We start from the raw sequence: 18,268 nt of genomic DNA, 5'->3' as shown, positions 1-18,268 counted from the left end.
CACGCAACAAAACACCTTAACAGCTTCTAGGGGCCTGTAAAGGAAGGGTTAAACACACTCCAAAACATAATAGCTGGGGCCTTCTGCTTGCTCCCCTCCAACAGGAAGGCTGACAGATCCCGACCACAGCAAACAATAGCTGGGATTGTGCTAGCAAGAACTAGTTCAGCTGCATCACTTGCCAATAATTTTTTTAACAGATTTAACATTCTTCTGTTTCCCTCACTGGAAGAGTATGATGGGGGGGGCAAAGGGAGGAGGAGGAGGAGAAGAGCAGATGAATTTCCATCAGAGCCTCCCCAAGCCACTGAAAGAATTCGTCCCTGGTACCTGCCAAATGCGAAAGCCCAGAGCACGGACCAGAGGGCTGTTTGGGGAGGACAGTGAGGATCTGGGAGCGACGGGGACCAGTGGCTGCCCTGGCCGAGCGCTCCCTCGCTGGCACTCGCCACCACCATCCCCGAGCCGCGGCCACCGCGATGCCACCCTCGGGGCCGCTGCCCTCGCGGCGTCCAAACCAAAACCACCAGCTCTACACAAAGTATGTTTTATACGTGCAGCTATTCCCGAGGAGCATATGGACATGTGTGTGCATATGTATACACCTACCACACACACGTATATGTAACATTTCAGTTCTATTACTCACAGCTTTGCTGAACTAATGGCTTCAGCCGCATCTTGCAAAAAATATGCAAATAAAGATCTAGATTGCTCACTGCACTGGAGAGCTAATCATCACCAGTGGAGGCCTCACGTGTGGCCAGCTCCCTTTGGTTAGATATACAGGTACATATACATTATGCTAAAGCTAATAAACAGCAAGCAGAAGAGGCAGCCTACCTTCTATGTCATCTGGAGCCGCGGCATAAACGTTAGAAAGGTTGAGCTTCAGTCTGTCGGGGCACTCTCTATTTACAGTCAGGCTGGGTGATATCACTAAATCTAGCATTTCCTTATACCTGAAGGAAAACAAAGGAAAATATAATTTATTCATTAATTATGCATGCTTACTAATGATTCAATTTTTTTTCCCTAAGAGTATAAATATTAATTTGATACCTAACGATTACCTAAACCCAGGCTTCATATAAATTCCACATAATAACATTCACTAAAGTTTTCATCAAAGGGAAACGCAGAATTAAAATGAAGTACTTGTTCCCTTGGAGATTACACCCATCTGAGTAAGGCTTTGCTTTTCTTCCTGGATTTTGCCATCAGAAAATTAAATTTCCTTATCACTTAAATGCCATCAGAGCAAGGCTGTGCACACAAGTGTCCAGTGAGGCTCCAGAACAGAGCACCACGGACTGAAAATGAAGTTGAGGGCAGTTAACAGCATTATCTGTCTTACAAGATTGGAAGAAAGCTCCTACAGGTGGTGGGAGCGCTTTAGGTGTCCAGGCTAATCCCTTGGAAAACTGATCCCAGCTACAACGTCCTGACCGTTCGGTGGCAGCGACACAAGGACAGTCCTTCGCGTATAAATAACCTCATGTGAAAATCTCAGATGAACGATTTAAGTCATACAGGACTCGCGTTTCTGAAGAAAACGACACTTCTCTTGAGTGCGCACCCACGACTCGCACAATAACAAAAGCGTACAAACGCTACACCACGCAATCCAAAAACAACTGTGTCATTATTTCAGACCCTACAGGCAGAACGAATAGATCTATTCATCTAAATACCACAACATTCAATATACGTGTTTAAGTCCACCGGGACACCTTTTCAGAAGTGGGCTCCAAAGACATCTGCTTCAAAGAGAGTTGCTCGAAGCGTTAGATCTTCTGGATGCGATCCAAACCATGGCATTAAGTGCGCAGATTTGCATACCTACGTTTGAAGTTTGGAAGGAAACCTGGTGTTATATTAGATACGCACAGATAGGCACGACGATGTTTTTATGCAAGGCAGGTTTCCTGGACAACTTCGCCCCCCAAATGTTCTGCCCTTGATCGCTACACAGCCAACTTGAACTACCATGAAAAACCCACTGGCCAAAGACAATCTGAAGCTGAACTTGCCAATTTTTTTTTCTTCTTCTTCTTTTTTTTTTTTTTTTTTTTTTTTTTTTTTTTTTTTTTTAACACGCACACAGTGCTATGGAAACCTGCATGAATTTTCTAAGGCTACACCCATGTATTTTGCAGCTTTTGGTTCAGATCTGTAACAATGAAAAGGATTCAAAGACGCTATTTTTCCCCGGCTTTCTGCAGCCACATCACGTGCGTCCTCACCTTGTCCCCCGCAGTTAGTCCCCCCCACGCTAGGGATAGAGGCAGGGTGCAGGGAGGAGCCAGGGCGCGGGGCAAAGCAGGAGCAGGGACCTACTTCCAGAAGCCCCCGGGGACTCACCTTTCCGCCCGCGGCTGGGACCCCCTGCCCTCCGCCAGCGATGGAGCTACCCGTCGGGACTGGGGGGGCAGCGGATGGCGGGGCAGCCGCAGGCAGGCTGGGAGCGATGCGCACAGCACAGCACAGCACAGCACAGCACAGCGACAACGGCACAGAGTACAGGACAACAGCACGCAAATCCGAAACCTCGACCCGGGGTTTCTGCGATACTAACCCAGGCACTTCTCCGAGAAGTGAGAAGGCTGGCTTTGATTTTCTGTTTATACACGGGCACGTGACTTGGGGAAGCCTGGAGAAACCAGCTTGGAGAAGCAGAGCATAAGAAACGGGTGCTTTTTACCCGACCCTCTCCAGCCACTTCCACGAAGACCCCAGGCCCCGTGGGGGCGGCAGGCACCAACCAGACGAAATACTTCACCTGTGAGTGAGCAGCAAAGGCCAGAGCCGGTCAAGCCGTACGCCTGCAGCTGCCGAGCCATCTGCTGCGCTGAGCTCAGCTCTGGTCTGTTCACTCACAGGTAAAATGTTTCATCTGGTTCGTGCCTGCTCGTAACAGCGCTTACCCGCCTCGCCGGGGCCGCGAAGCTGAGCGCGCCCGCGGGTCCCCAGCTGCGAGGGCACCGTGCCCGGCAGAGAAGCCGCCCACCCTCCGGGAATACGCAGACCTGCCGAGAAGGGCGAGCAAGTGGCATAACCGCGTACGATGTCCGCCGCCCCGGTCCCCCTCCAGTCTCCAAATGGGATGGGGGCTCCCCTTGGAAATCCGTGGGAGCACAGAAATTTTTGCCACCTGTACGGACTCGAGTCTGAGACTAGTGAACGCTCTCTGATCAGGTGCAACGGCAACCGACCAACACGGTAGAAATACAGGAGTCGCGACGCAGAGCTCCTCAGATCCCTGCTCCCCAACTACTGCGCCTTAGAAATCTGTTAAGAAAACAAAACGAGCGTACAAGCGAGTGCTGCTTTGCAGCTCCCCTCTTGCTAGGAGATCTCAAAGCACTCTAACTTCCAACGTGTCCCTGCAAGACCAGCCCAACCACAGCCTCAGACACTGAAGCACAGCAAGACACGTGCAAGAATGAAGGCGCGCAGGGACCACCAGCTGCGCCCGCAATCGCTGCCCATGCTACCAACTGCATGCAAACACAATGTGGTGTCTGATTTGTATGTGGGTAAAAAAAACTAGTTCCTGACTTTAAAAATGCCTCCCCAAGTGACTCAATCTAATGGCCAAAGAGGAAGCCAAGACCCCTGACTCTCACCCTAAATAAAACACAACCCACGAGAAACTTTACCCCGGAAACCCAGGGACTGACGCTGCAGTGCTGCCAGTCCTAAGGGTAACGGAGCCAGGTATGTTTTTACACGTTACCTGTGTGACTCCGCATGTGCACGTGGCTACCTCCGCGGTGCCATGTGCTGTTCAATTATATTTACTCGCAGGACCTCAAAGGCAAATGCAAACCGGGCTCCTCGGGGTGGAAAGGAGGATCAGCAAGGACGTCAAAGCGTGCTGCCCCTCCAGCAGGGCAATGCCGGCAGCTGGCACAAGCTCCGCGGCTCCCAAACACGGCGAAGACGCAGCAGGCTTCCCGGGGTCCCCTCCGTCTGATGGGCTCCTCCAGGAAAGCCAGCGTGACCTGGAGACCAGCGCTGGCCCCAAAGGGCCGTGAGCACGAGAGGGACTCCTCAGCTCTAATGGGAACATTTCAAACTCTCCGCTGCAGGCTGCTTCACGGCACCACGCGTGCGTCTGCTTCAAAGCCAGCTCCAGGCCCAGGGGAAGGTGGCAGATGTTTGGAGCACCAGGCTGACGGGCAGGAAGGGGAGTCGCGGCCCTTCTGCGTGCTTCGCCAGTGCCGGACGAAAGACGTGTCCTCCCAAAATGGCTCATCGCCCTCTTGCCCGCATGGCCAGGCTGCCGCAGGGAAAGGGGCCGGGAAGGATTTGGTGGTGCCAATTTCTCAGGGCCGGGCAAGGAGGAAGATCTCCCCAGGCGCAACGCCGGCTGCTCCTGCTGCCCTGCCCCGGGAAGCAGCGGCGGGCTGAGCCGGCTGTGGCTCTTCTCCTAGAGGAATCACTTTGTTCAGATCCTCTGGCACCAAAATTAAATTTTGCTTGCACTGTTGAGAAGGCTGGGTTCAGTTTTTCTAAAAACCAGGTTTTCCCTTCCACTGCGAGCAATGTCCAACCTCTTTTTTTCCCCCTCTCTCATTTCCTCCATGCTCTACCTGAACTGGAGGAAAGCAGTGCCGTCCCAGATCCTGTCAGGCAGGGGACGGTCGACACCGTTTCTCAGATAACACATGCGCTTCAGCACAATCCAAAAGACCATCACTCACGACACTGCCCAGACTGCTGCCAAGTGAAGGGAAGCAGATGTTTAAAGGGAAATGATCTTTTATAATGATTAATGTACTCTAATTACATCACTGTTCAGAGATTTCATTAGCTACTCTCCGACTGATGATTTTTCTGTTGGTTTTGTTCTGTTCACTTTTGCATTCACAAAGTCACATCACACACTTCCCTGTATTTGTCCTCTACCTTTTTCCTACTTTTTTGCAGCTTCCATTTTACTTTGGAGTATTTATTAGTTGCATGTGCAAACAGGTAACTTGCCTCAGAAATGCCTGTCTGGCTGTGCGTATCATGTATGTGTTCGCGTTAGTGGCTTTGCACGCACCATTTCCCCATTTGTTCATGCGCATTTCTTGCTCGTGTACTTCTCCACGAGAGTTTCTGAAATTCCAGCTTTAACAATGGCAATCTAGAGAAAATCTCTCGTGAAGTAATGGAACCTGGATGGCATTTAATACAATAAATGACATGCTGGAGTGCAATCAGTGAACCTATTAGGTCTTTGTTTGCTAGCTTTTCAGAGCAAAAACATTTTCTGGCTTGAGTAGTGTACAGTAAATCAGTAATAAAGTTTGCTGAACGTGAGCTTTTATTAAAACCAGCAATGGCAGCATCCAGCATGTTGGGCTGACAGACATCTGGAAGAGCTTTTGGCTTCTACAATTAAGAACCACCTTGTGTGAATTTGGTGCTCAGCTTTTCCATTAGAATCCCCTACACAAAAACCAGTATTTTGCCCTCAAAGTTGGCCTAAAAAATCTCTGCCAAGAACAAACTTTTTTCTTTACTTTAGGAAGGAAAAAAGAAAAAGAAAAGCCTTCTCAGTCATTCTGAAGTTAGGAATGCTAAATTAAACATCTTAAGGTTTCAAATTTTTGATTGAGGTTTTGGGGTAACCTACCAGTCACATTTTCTTTTACTACAGACTTTTGAAGGCAGCAACTCCAGGCCCCAACTCAAAACACTCAGACATGAGCTGGAGATCAGAGCAGTGAGCAATCCCCTCTCTCCTTGGTGAAGCGTTTAAACACAGGTGCAAGTGCAATGCTGAAGCAGGACCCGCTGAGCGCTCTGGGTGCTAACGGTGGTGAGAACCAGAGAGCAACTGGATGGACAATATTTTGAAAGGATGAAGCAGGACCCCAGCCTCGGTGCTGTGGGCAGATGCCACCACATGGTTACCCTGCCCAGCACAGCTCACAGCCCCCAAGGCGCTTAGGCCTCTCCTCCTCAGACATAACTTAAAGCACTAAAGCCATCACCTCTGCACCATGGGCATTTCCATCCCTGCCTTGGAGGCAACAGACTTGGTCTCTGTATTTTCCTGATCCCTATTACATTTCCGGAGTGAGAAGACAGTACTCTGGATTCAATAGGTACAAGTACACAAACGAAAGAGCACTTCCAGAGCACTCGCAGTGAATAAGACTGCTGGGGTGAGTAGTACCAGGGGGTAAAGTTGGTGGCCAAGTGATGAAGAGTTTTCAATGGCAATATGGGCAAGAAGAGCTGCTTATCTGTCCAGTAATGTCAGGGGTCTGCAGGAGGGTATTTGAGTGACCAGAGGCTGATGGTCCAGTTCAGGAAGGACATGCCATGAGTAAAATATAACATGGGGAAAAAAAGCTGACATGGCTGTAGGAAAATAAAGAGAATGAGCTCTGCATCTGCCCTCCGCGGACGAGCCGATGAGCCAGGAGCCTTGCAGGACGACGCAGGTGAGAAACAAGAGATTCCAGCCCTTGGGAAAAGCTGCCCAGATCCCACAGAGGGAAAGGCAAGAGACTTCAGCGGACCACAAAATTCACAGAAAATTTGCCCATGAGGGGAGAGGCCAACCCAGAAATTACTCACTCTGCAACAACCTTGTCTCAGGGATCTTCTCAAGAATTTGTACTAATATCTGGCTAGAGGCCAAATACAAGCTCAAACCACTAGATCTTCCTAACCATACGCACATGCCAACACACAGCCCTAGGCAGGACTGGTAGGAGCCAAGTCCTCTGCTTCAGCTTCGCTGGGAAGGTGAGCAATAGAGACGGGGACTGCAGCCTAATTACAAAAGTAGCATTTTTGTCTTGCTTTCATGACTTTATCTGTTTTTAATTATTTAATCAACTATTTTCACCTTTTTTCTCCTCCAAAGCTGGCATAGATCACTAAGTAGAAAGTTGCAGCTTTGTATCTCCAGTGGTTCTCCTTGTAAAGGAGATGACAGCCTCATTTTCTACTTAGTCCATTGCAGCAGTGAATTCCTAAAAAATTCCTAAAAAAAAAAATCTGCACAAAAGTGAGAAGATGGCTTTCCCACCTTTTTTCCAAAAAAAAAACAAAAACAAAAAAACCCAACCCCAATGCTAAAAAGTTTTTTTTCCTTTACTCCTAGGAAGTGCCAGGAGATTTGCTCCTTTTTCAGCATCTCGGGTAAAATTTTCAAAAGCACATGCTGACTACGTCACATTAATTTTCATCGGAAATTAAGATCCTTGATGTTTTAATTCCTTGGGAAGCACAACAGCTTAGCCAGCTTTCCAAGCACTACCTGCTTACAAAATTACACCTCCCCTTTCACCCCGCTCCTCTTCCCCATGGAAAGAATCATTTGTCAGTAGGAAAAACCCTGTCATCTCGTGGTCACCCTCCAGGTTGCACAGGAACTCGGAATCTCCTATACAGAAGATTTTGGCTACATCTATCCACATATTCCAAGTAAAGGGAAGTAATTTTGTTTCCTCTGTCACTACAGCCCACCCCGCGTGCTTGGGTGTTTTCTAACAGAGTCTTTGTTCCTTTGACTTCAAGAACTCAGAAATGCCTCAGCAGGTGAAAGCCACCGTGCTGTTTGCTCTTCCATAATGCTTCTTACCACCGTGCTATTTGCTCTTCCATAATGCATCTTACCTCATCCACTAGCACATCGGATAGACGTATGCAGGAAAGGCCTGAACAGGCATAAAATTAAACCCGAGCTGGCATAAATGCTCGTGTACGAGGCAGCGATGACAAGATACACCTCCAAGGTGACCTGCAGGGCAGCGTGCCCCAGGCAGCTTGTATTCCCGAGAGCTGCCTCGCGCTGACGCAGCCAAGTAATAAAAGCAGCAGTAAATATCTGCATCTATCACTCCCCAGCCCATTGGCTTTGACCTGTGCCCATCGCCTCGCAAACGGCCTCCTTCCACGGCCCTCGCCCTGCGTGCGGACGTCCCCATGCGTCCCCAGGGCCGGCCGCCCTGCACGGGGACTCATTGCACGGACCCTGCACTTAACTTCTCCTTTAACCCCTCGCAGAGTTGCATGTGATTCTATTAAAACCATATTTGTATCGAGGCCCTTCAGGCCAGGGATCATTTTTCATTTCGTCCTGCACTTCACTGAGGACTTTGCACTAACTAATGGTATTTCTGATATTTCGATCAACGGGGCCGACGGCTCGCAACCGCCGGCTCAGCCGCGTTTTCTGCTCGCTTCGGCCAAGAGCGCGGCACGCGGTGGCACCCACCGTGAAACCTCACTCACTGTCCAGCGTCTGACACTTTCCTCTTTTGCTTAGTCCATGCTGGAAGAGCTGAACTCGAGATGTGGTTAATAAAAGCTACGATTCTAGCAAAGAAAAAAAAAAAGAGATACCTTTGCAGCACTTCAGTCTGTACAAAAAAAGCTTGAACTAAGGGCCCAAGCACCCAAATAAGAAATACAATATGCCTGTTAATTCAGTAACCAAAGGAAAAACAAATTTTCCACAAAGAAAACCAGCCCTTCCCTTTTTATATGAATGCCATGTAAGTCTAAATTGAGTCCCGTGATGTAAAAATAATAAATTTGGTTTGGGTTTACATTGAAATTTTCACATTTTCCTCTTCCTTAATGTGTCAATTTCTAAATAATTTTAAGAAAAATAACTGAGAAAATAACAAAACGGATCATTTGTCACGCTTCTGAAGCCACTATTGTTTTAAAAACACCCAGAGTATTTTGACAGCTTTAAAATCCTTCCCCACGATTTTTTTTTAAATGAGATTCTTTTTGATAGAAATTTTACTTGCACTGGAAGTTTTCTGTCTTGCCCTAACTCATAGACCAGACAGTAAAAAATAGATGAAAAATCCTGCCTGCCTGATGAAGTTGGAGCCAATTTCACGTCTTTTTTTCCCTTTGAGGGAAGCCTGCCTTGTGAGTTGGGAGCGCTTGGCACTGGCCGGGGCCACGCACGCCTTGTTCCTCTGCAAGCTCTGAATTTCCAGGAGCCTTGGCTTCCTTCGCCGGCCTTCATCACCTCCTATACCGGACTGCTTTTCAGTGATATACATACGTATATATTCTTAAATAGAGATATTTTTAAACAGACCAGTTTTTCCTTGCCTCGGACCTGTTGATTTAAACAAAGCAGGTTCTTTTTGGGTAACTCGCTGTGCTCCCCGCTCCCAGCAAGGCTCCCCGCCCCAGGCGGCGGCGCGGAGCGAGGCAGAGGAGGACAGCTGGGAGCGATGCCCCCGCGCTTCCTGCAATTAACCCGGGAAGAGATCCAAGACAGATAGGCCGGAGGAAGCATCGGCACTTTCAGGCTGATGAGCCCCAGGTAAACCTGGGGATAAACACCTGAAAAGGACCGAGGGCCCATACAAACAAACAAGGCGAGCTACCGTCGCTGCTGCTGCGCGGGAGGAGGGCACGGTCTGACGGATGAGGGAGAGCTTGAAAATTGGAGGGGGATAATAACAGGGTTTGCACCAGGGACTTCCAATTTGGCCGCCTAATCAGGAAATGTGTGTGATTGCTTTGAGCCATTGTTTGTTTGGTTTTTTTAATTAATTTCAATGTTAGTATTTCACTTAGAATAAGTCAAAATGGAAAAAGTTAAATGTTTCAAAATACTTTCCTTTTTTTTTTTTTTTCTATTGAACCTGTTTGCTAAATTGAGCAACGTTTTTGCAAAAGAACTTACTATTTACCAAAAAGTGAATAAAACCACTCCGTGCTCTCACTGCGCACAGTCGAGTACCACTTGGACACCGAGCTGGTAAAGAAACACTGAGCTCAGAGCCTGCGGCCATTTGGCAATTAAAATTGTTTGTGTGTGTGTGTACACATATGTACAATCTTTCAATTTCTGTGTTTCTCTGACATTAACAGGATTTTTAACTCCATTAGGCCCCTTTACGGCTAAAAACTTATTTAAAACTAAATAACAAAAATAATGATTCCAGTAATAGTGCTTTAAGAAGAAATAGGAGATTTGAGACGAGGCAGTAACAGCAGATATTCACGCAGAAGTACTCCAGCTCCTGTCACTGGCGCGCGCAGGAATGTTTTCTGCCTTGTAGCCCCGTTACTTTTACGTCAAGTCACTGATTTAGCATTGAAATTAAAAATGAGTTTGGAGAAGCTAAGTCACCTACAATTCCTGTGCTTTATCTTTGAGCAGTAATTATCTCCAAGAAAAAAAAAGAAAATCAAAGGAAGCAACTCCTTCCCCGAAGGCCTCAGCAGCGCCGAGCATCGCGGAGCGCTCTGGCTCGCGGGCCCGGAGCGCCGACGCGCAGGGCGAGGGCAGGGGCTTATCCTGCCTGCCGGCGCTGGACACCCGCTTACAGACTTCGCACCACAGCAAGCCGAAGCGGACGCAACGCCATGCTGACCGTCACGGAAGTGCATCTGTCTCAAAAAGGAGCGAACACTGCAGCGAAAGCGCAGCTCTTCCTCCTCCTCCTCCTCCCTCGCGCAGAGCCTGGGGCGCCCCGGCCCCAACACCCGCAGCCGAGCCGCAGCACGGCCCGAGGGGAACTACGTGGAGATGGTAATTTCTGCAAAACCGTGCAGCCTGCGTAGCGGGCGGTGGCAGTGAAGCCACCCCAAGGGCAGGGGCTTGGGGGAAAGCGCAGCACGAAGCCCACGCAGCAGCCGCCGTTGCGAGGCTGCCGGACGCAGCGAGCTGCCGCAGCAGACGCGGGCACCAGCCGAGCCCCCCACACCGCATTCCCCCCCGTCTGCGCGAACGCTCCCGCCCCGCGCGAGCCTTCCCCTCGCTTTGCTTCCAACCTGATCGGCAGCAGCAACTCCGGTCTTCCCACTGCTGCCTAGCAGTCAGGGAGCAGAGGAGCCGGGCAGCTTCCCAACACCAAGAGAAACGTTTCACTCCGTAAACCTCGGCCATTAGCCACAACAAGTGCCAGAGGGAAGCTTTTTCCGGCAAGTCTAGTGCGGGACTGTTTTGCCCGGGGGGCGGAGGGCCGGAGGCTGCCTTTCCGCACAGACGGAGGGCTTAGCGCTGCCGTGGGTTCAACGTGCCTGGTTACCCGTAAACACACACACCAGCCAGCTCCTGAGGGAGAAGCCCTGAGTCGAAGGGGAGCGATGCCTCATTTACGCAGTTTCCACAGAAAAGGAACGTACCAGAAAATACTTGCTCGTAACAGCTGGGAGAGAACTGTTAACAAACCCCCCGGTCGCTGTGCGCGGGAGCATGTGCTCCCTCGCGGACAACTCACGGCAACCCAGGCAAGCGGGTCCTCCTCCCAAGGGGACCTCCCGCTATTGCGCTGCTCAATAAACAGCAACAATGGAAAAAATACATAATTTTCTGTGAGAGATGCAGTTTATCTCAAAGTAACACAAGGCAGCTTCTGCCAAGTTCTTCCAATTTGCAAAGCGCTCTGTTTTGTCCCTTGTGCCTGGACCACGCTAGCACTCAGCACTGCATTAATACTGGGAGATATTAGGAAAATATCTTTGGGTATCTTGAGTGCACTAGCATCCACACTGTCCATATGATGATGCTTTACTAGGACAATTCTCAGCACTATCTTAAGACCCTGTGCTAACCCTGGCTCAAGCCAAGCATGCATTGGCCCACAGTCTGCACTGGCCCAGGTATCTTATTTACCCTTGCAGCTACGTCATGTGAACGGTCCTGGGAAAACAAGACAGACTGAAGTCTCGGACAGCCCAGACTCACCGCTGCCTGCCGAGGAACACGTAGGCTTTGCAGGCAGCCAAAGCCGCCCCTGTGCCTGGGGCACCGCGCGCTGTAGGGCTGGCAGGCGCCCTACCAACAACGACACAGTACCGAGGTGCACGTCCTCACACGGCCAGGTCTGACGCCAGCCGGGAGAACGGGGTTTAGCCGTTGAAGGAGGCAACCAAAAACTGCAATTCTGGTTTCGCTCCAAGCTCCATCGCTAACAGATTGGGCAAGTTTCTCACCACTGTGTCAAGGCCTCTGCAAAATCAGGAAACACAGTAACAGCTGCTAATTAAGCTCTTTTTAGGGGCTGGAAAGTGCTCTGAAATCTCCAAGTGAAATTTGTTGCAATATTGCACTATGAATAGCTTTGCCAATGAATAATGAAAACCCTGAACATGAGATAGCCAAAAAAGAGGTGAGGCATAAGAGCTGTCCATCAGGGTATGCCCCAAAGCTCTCCATGCCCAGGTGAGGAGCATTTCTTCACCCCTGTGATTTACTCCTGGCAGCTCTCAGAGTCCTGCAGTGGCTCCAGCAAACCAACGAGGAAGGTGACGCTGCCCCTTTACAACATGCCTGCATCAGCACCTTGATTCTCACCCTGCAAAGGACTGGCATTCGGGGAACAATAATTCAAGAGCAGCTATGGGAAAAGACCTCTGAAATGGAAGCTAGTCAAAGGAAGGGAAAAGTTAAGCATAACAGTATAGGTGAGGCGGGAGTGGGAATGACAGACCCTCTCCTTGGTTAAAGCCTCCCTAGAAGAGTTTCTACATAATGGGAGACCAGGAAAGACAGCAAAGGGGAAGGTCTGCTGTGCACACAGAGGGCTGGAAGCATCTTCCTTTGATTTAGACTCTCTTCTTTCCTGCTAGCAAGGGAAGACCATCTCATCCATCTGCAGCAATAAGCCAAGGAAGACCAGTCTCAAGGATAGATGTCTCATAAGAGCAGCACTGAATGCCCTACTTAAGATGTTTCATCTATTTATAAGCTACTTTAAGAGGGGAAAACATGAGTGCCACCCTCATAGTCCTAAAGGTAACTGATGCCCTGTGTGTCACAAGGAAATGCAGAGTCTGTGCTCTTTAAAACCGAAGGCACTTTCTTAAGAAACTGGCAGTGCAATATAATTTAACAATGTGCCTGAAAACCCGGTACTGTTTTGGCTTGGTCTTGAAGTCTGGAATTTATACAGCCTCCCAACTATCCCTCAGCTCCTTATGTTAAGAAAAGATCTTTGTTACTACACATGAGGGAGAACAAAAGTTCTACCCCCCCCCCCCCCAAATTTCTCTAATTGCTTCTCTTCGCCCAATGGATTTTTGGAGTTTTCAGGGCAGAGGGAGGGGGGTGAACTGTCTCTTTTTTTATCCTGGGGTTTCCTTACTGTGGTCTTCATTAAGCATCACTAAATCAGGACTTGCGGTTACTAAGTAATTGCTGATTGAGCACGTCTGTGGAAGCACTGGAACGCAGATCCCATTCCCACATTCGAGGGGAGTCTGACAAGTGACAGACCCCCCCACCCGGCCCCCAACGCCTACCATGGCCCCGGTGGGAAGGACTTCTGCAAACCAGGACAGCACATCCAATTACAGACATCAAGAGGCCTGTGTGTTCTTGCTAGGGAAAGCCAGTCTTTGATTCCCTGTCTTGTTCTCCTTGTCTGTAAAATGGGAATGATGGAGATAAGCCCATGAGACTTCGGAATAAAACTGCTCTGTTGGTGCTATGTTTATGTAGACATCAGACACAAATTTAGACCATTCTGTGGTCAACAAGAAATTTCTGATTGGATCATCTTCAACTAGGCTGAGTCAAACTAGCTAAGTCTAATAATGTAAGAAGAGCCGCTCGCTCCTTTTAACCCTGCTTAACACATCTTTCTTCACATATGCTGCAGGCAAAGCTTGCATAGCATTAGCGCAATTGCTATCAAGATCACTTTGCATGTGGCTGGTTGTCTAGTACCACTTGACCCTGAAGTGTCTTTCCAAGTACAAGGCCTGAATGTACAGCTAATTTGTTCCTAAACTATGAGAGCCAAGTGTACTCAGATAGGCTTTCTCTGCTGTGATTTCAAACAAGTCAGGACACCAATCTAGATTTAGTAAATATTGTGGTGGGAACTCCTCCACCCCACCCAAAAATCTAAAAACTTAGTCACAAACCTTCTTCTTTATTTGAAAAGATGACGTGGTGGTTTCGGAAGAGAAAAGGTCACTCAACTGAACCTTAAAAAGCTCTCCTCCTCTCCTCTTGTCCACTGATCTAGTTAAACCATCTTTTTAAAATTTTGACTCTATCTCAAAAAGAGTCATGAATAACCACCTTAAAAAAAAATCATCTGAAGAGGGTTTTCTACAGGTCACAGGCAGGAAGTCAAAGGTTTTCACTGCCAGCTCTGACACGAGCTCGGTGGCCATGCACAGTGTGCCACCTCTACCAATCCCCTAGTCTGGGGCTGTGAAAGTTTACTTAAAATTAGGCGCTAGTGGTTCTGCTCACCCGTAATTTTTGGTTACTGGAATTTGGGCATCTACATGCGCAAGTGCTAGGTTTCCATCTGCCCACGCACACACAGAAAGGTTTGTGCTGTCGTCACTGGCACTTACCTATGCATACCACGTAGGCATTTTTACAGCACAGAGCTCCAAGCTTTTAAAATCACAAGAGAAAGCTACTGTTTAGACTAAGGTCTTCAGGAACCTGTGTGAAATGCGTTGCAGTTACTCTGCTGGGAAATATTATTTCTGTAGTGAAAGTTGGTTTAGAAATGAAGCAGCAACAACAAATGGTAACCTTTTGTTCCTGTATCTCCTGGAAGTTTCAGGAGGGATACTCTGAACCAGGAGGCTGGCCAATGACTATTTACCAAAAAAAGTGCAAACTTCTCATTTGCAAGAGCTACAGTGCAAAAACAGTGGACAAAGTAATGTAATCTAACTGTTGCCTGTCTTGGGGGCAAGGAGAAAACAGACACCCAAGACGGCAATGCTAGCCTGCTGCTCTGCTTTATCACTCATGCTGATCAGTAGCGTGAAAACAGCAAAATGGAGGAAGAATTCACTCAGGGCAAACATTCATGCAGCAATTTCCTTAATATTCATCCTATTAATATTCATCTGCCCTGAAAGTTCAGCTACTCCTGTGGATCTTTGGGAGTTAGGTTAAGCGACAGCATGGAAACAGCAAACCGGGAACAGCGCGACGCACTTCACGGGCTCACGCGGGTTGAGCTCCGATTTCGCCAGAGCTGCGTGACAGTAGCTGGAAGCTCTGAGTGAAAGCCAACCTGGGCCTGAGATCAGAAAGCTGTTCATGTCTGGTTTATTTTCAACACAGAAGGGATTTCAGCAGGCACGACCAGAGGATATTATCAAACGCAGAAGAGCTGCGCAGCCCCCTTGCAGCGACCCTGCCACGCAGCCACCGAAACGCCACGGGGCGGCAATCGAAGTAAAAAAGCCTAATGACAAACACCCCAACCCAAACCCATTCAAGCAAAAGTCCTTGTTTTTCTTTGCAAAGTCTCATCTGATAAAGAAAAGCGCTTCCTGAAAGTGCCATTTTATGATATTACACAGACCTCAATCCACTTACCAAAGCGCAGAGGGACACAGACATCTGAACTGCAGGAGTTTCGTTTCCAGGCTGTCCCCCCCCACCGTGACCAGTACATCTGAATAACTGGGTTTTTTAAAATTCCTCGTCCTCCTGTCCCCATGATGTAAAGCAAGTGTTGTAAAAGCCCAACAAAGCAGCGCTACCGGCACCGGTGCCAAGCTTGGTGCTGAGCAGCTAGGCTGGCACCAACCACAGGGATCTTTCAAGTAAATTTGGCAGACACACGGCAGAGGTTTGCCACTGCTGCCATGAACAGCATACAGCACAGTAAATGGAGGTGCTGAAAGAGACCACAGTTTTGTTACTGAAACAAAGATGCCCATTAGCTAACTGTTTAATCTAGCACCTACTCATATAGGAAAACTAGAGGGTTTTACAAGGACATATCAAAACAGAGGGCACTAGCAGGAGCTAAAGTGTAACAAAACAGTGCCCTTCCTATGTCCATCGTACCAAACCGAGCCTACAAAACCCACCAGGTAGCTATCAGCCAGGAGACCCTTTGTGCACAACTGCAAGTTCTACCAGATCACTCTGTAGAAAATACCTGTGCGTACAAGATGCATGTCTCAAACTTTTCTTTCCAGTACTTTTCAGCTATGCTTTCTTGGGAGGGAATTTGTCCCTAATGAATGATGCAGGAACAGTGCCCTGGTAACAGATGTGTACACATCTTTCTTTTTTAAAGGTAGACAGAATGAAGAGAAATGCAAATTTTCATCTCCACTGTGTTGCTTCCCTGGCTCAAACTGAAAGACCGTGGACTGATTTTCTCTGCTCTGTATGAGGATGTGGACATCTGTCTGCTTGCAACTGGACAGATGCCACCAGCTTTCACACAGTCAGCTAGACAGCCACGCAATAGCAGCATTTTTCAATTGTCACTAATTTTATTTTTCATTTTGGTACCTCTAGCAGGGAAGTTCCAGATTCCATCCAAAACTCCCCTAAATTTTAGATTCCCATAAGGACCAACTCACAAACAAGGGACCAGCCTCACCAGGTAGACAAAATCTGGATGAGAGGCAGAAGTGCGTTGTGCCGTAGCAGCTTTCTGCCACGAATCTGGCTAGCAGCAAAGCTTACAAGGACATTTAAAGCAGACAGCAGATTTCAAGCTACACAATCTGATCCTCACTATAACCATGAAGTTTTCATATAGTAAGGACAAGCACTCCTAATGGGAGACCCAGTCCGGTGGTAGCATGGGTAGGCATATAGACTACTATGATCAGTGACTCAACTTTTTCCCCCCGATGGCTTAAGGTTCTCCAAGCAAAAGCAACAAATCTAAAAGCAGAGGACAACTTCAAATGACCACAAATTATGATATGTCTTACTGGAAGATGTTTACAACTTCACTAAGAAAACTAGCATCTTAAAGCCCACTTGGTTTCCCTGGCGAGCAGTCTCCTCCCATCACGTTACACCGCACTTGCCCGGGGCCACGAGCCCGGCTCCCACGCAGCAGCTCTGCCGTGCAGCCCACCACCTCGGGGGGGCCGGCAGCACCCGCCCCCGAGCACCGGCCCAGACCCACAGCAGACCATGCCGACCACGAGCGCAGGGATTCGAAACAGCAACTGGGACGAGCGCAGGGATTCGAAACAGCAACTGGGACGACAGCTTCCCTTACGGCACCGCGAGGCAGCTCACAAAAACAGCGAGCTGGCAGCTCCCTCGCGCGCACTCAAACGATCCAAGAAAAGAGCCTCCCTCCCTGCGCAACCAGGAGATCCCGCTGCAAGTAAAAGTTTATACATGCCATTAAGAAGGTGACTGCCTTAGACTTGAAACTCAGATTTGATCTGTAACATCCCTGGCTTAAGGGCAAAATCCTCCCACGGACAGGGGACTTCAAAGGCACTCCCCTCTCGCAGCCCAAACCGCCCGGCAGTCTGGTTCAACGGCCCGGGGGCTTCCCGACTTCGGGCTCACTTCAGCTTGTCACAGTCACTGCAACGTACCTCTGACGCCTCCGTGGAATGACTTCTACAACAGAAAAAAAATCAAAATAATTTCCTCCCTCTCATTGCTGGAGGATGACACAGATGCAACCAGTTCACTCGTAAGCAGCAAACAAAGGTGCTCTGCCTACCCCCGCTGCCAGCAGCAAGGAGCCAGCAAAAAAAAAAAGGTCAACAAGAGTGCAAAATATCTGAATGCAGTGCTACTTGGCCCCCAAAGAAAACATGGCTGCTCGCCTCTTCCCTCTTCCCAGAGGGAACAGCCTTAGTAACTGCTCCAGGGGGAGCACAAGGAAAAAGGACAGTGCACCTGGGTCCATTTTTTTTTTTTTTTTTTAAACTATTGCATATGCAGGAGTAAAATAAAATTTGGAATAAAGGGGTTGGAGCTCAGATAACTTGTCAGGCTGTTTTACAGTGCTATGGGAATTTCCCTGAATTATTAGTCATCTAAAAAATACTAACACCAATAAAACTGTAATTAGGAATTTTTCTAAAGCAGACTAGTCGGAAATGGCAGATTTGAGGCCACAGACCAGTGGTTAGGACCCTCATTAAGGAGACTTGGATATGGTTCTGTCTGCCATAGGTTTTCTGTTGCTGAGTATTTTACATAACCAACTCATCTTTAGTTGGTTTACCTCTTATTTCCATCCTCCATAAAGTACAGATAACTGCATTTTTCTGCTTCTGGCCATGCCGAGCTCCAAGCCATGAAGATAATGTGCTGCACCCAGATGAGTCAGCACGAGGGGCGAGGGAGAAAACTGTTCAAATGCCAAAGGCAGAAGAACCACCCCACAACATCACAGAAATGCCATGACACTTATTTCTGATGTTTCTTATTATTTCACAACCCTTCTCTGCTCTTCTGCCACTGGAGAGAGTAGACAGCGCCTGCAGTTGTCAATGCAGAACGGAAACACTCATAAATTCCTATATTCTGCCCAAGCACGTTACGCTCCCTCCTTCCTACACC

The 18,268-nt window shown here is 48.5% G+C and overlaps 1 protein-coding gene across 12 annotated transcripts in view; it reads right to left on the bottom strand.

Moving 5' to 3' along the window:
- The window catches only part of EYA2 (EYA transcriptional coactivator and phosphatase 2), a 98,658-nt gene that overhangs the window by 57,282 nt on the left and 23,108 nt on the right, over window positions 1-18,268 (bottom strand). For 10 of the 12 annotated variants that reach the window (XR_010391880.1, XM_064521454.1, XM_064521455.1 and 7 more), the window contains one exon: window positions 844-962. Coding sequence is in view for 11 of the 12 variants with exons in the window: in XM_064521452.1 (XP_064377522.1) it covers window positions 844-962 (119 nt within the window). In the remaining variant the exon portion in view is untranslated. Of the gene's footprint in view, window positions 1-843; window positions 963-1,733; window positions 2,034-16,711; window positions 16,731-18,268 lie in introns of those variants that run through there. The other 2 variants (XM_064521458.1, XM_064521456.1) reach the window with 2 other exon arrangements.

Source organism: Dromaius novaehollandiae, chromosome 16, assembly GCF_036370855.1.
Source record: "Dromaius novaehollandiae isolate bDroNov1 chromosome 16, bDroNov1.hap1, whole genome shotgun sequence".
NCBI classification, from domain to species: domain Eukaryota; kingdom Metazoa; phylum Chordata; class Aves; order Casuariiformes; family Dromaiidae; genus Dromaius; species Dromaius novaehollandiae.
This window is presented reverse-complemented; position numbering and strand designations above follow the sequence as displayed.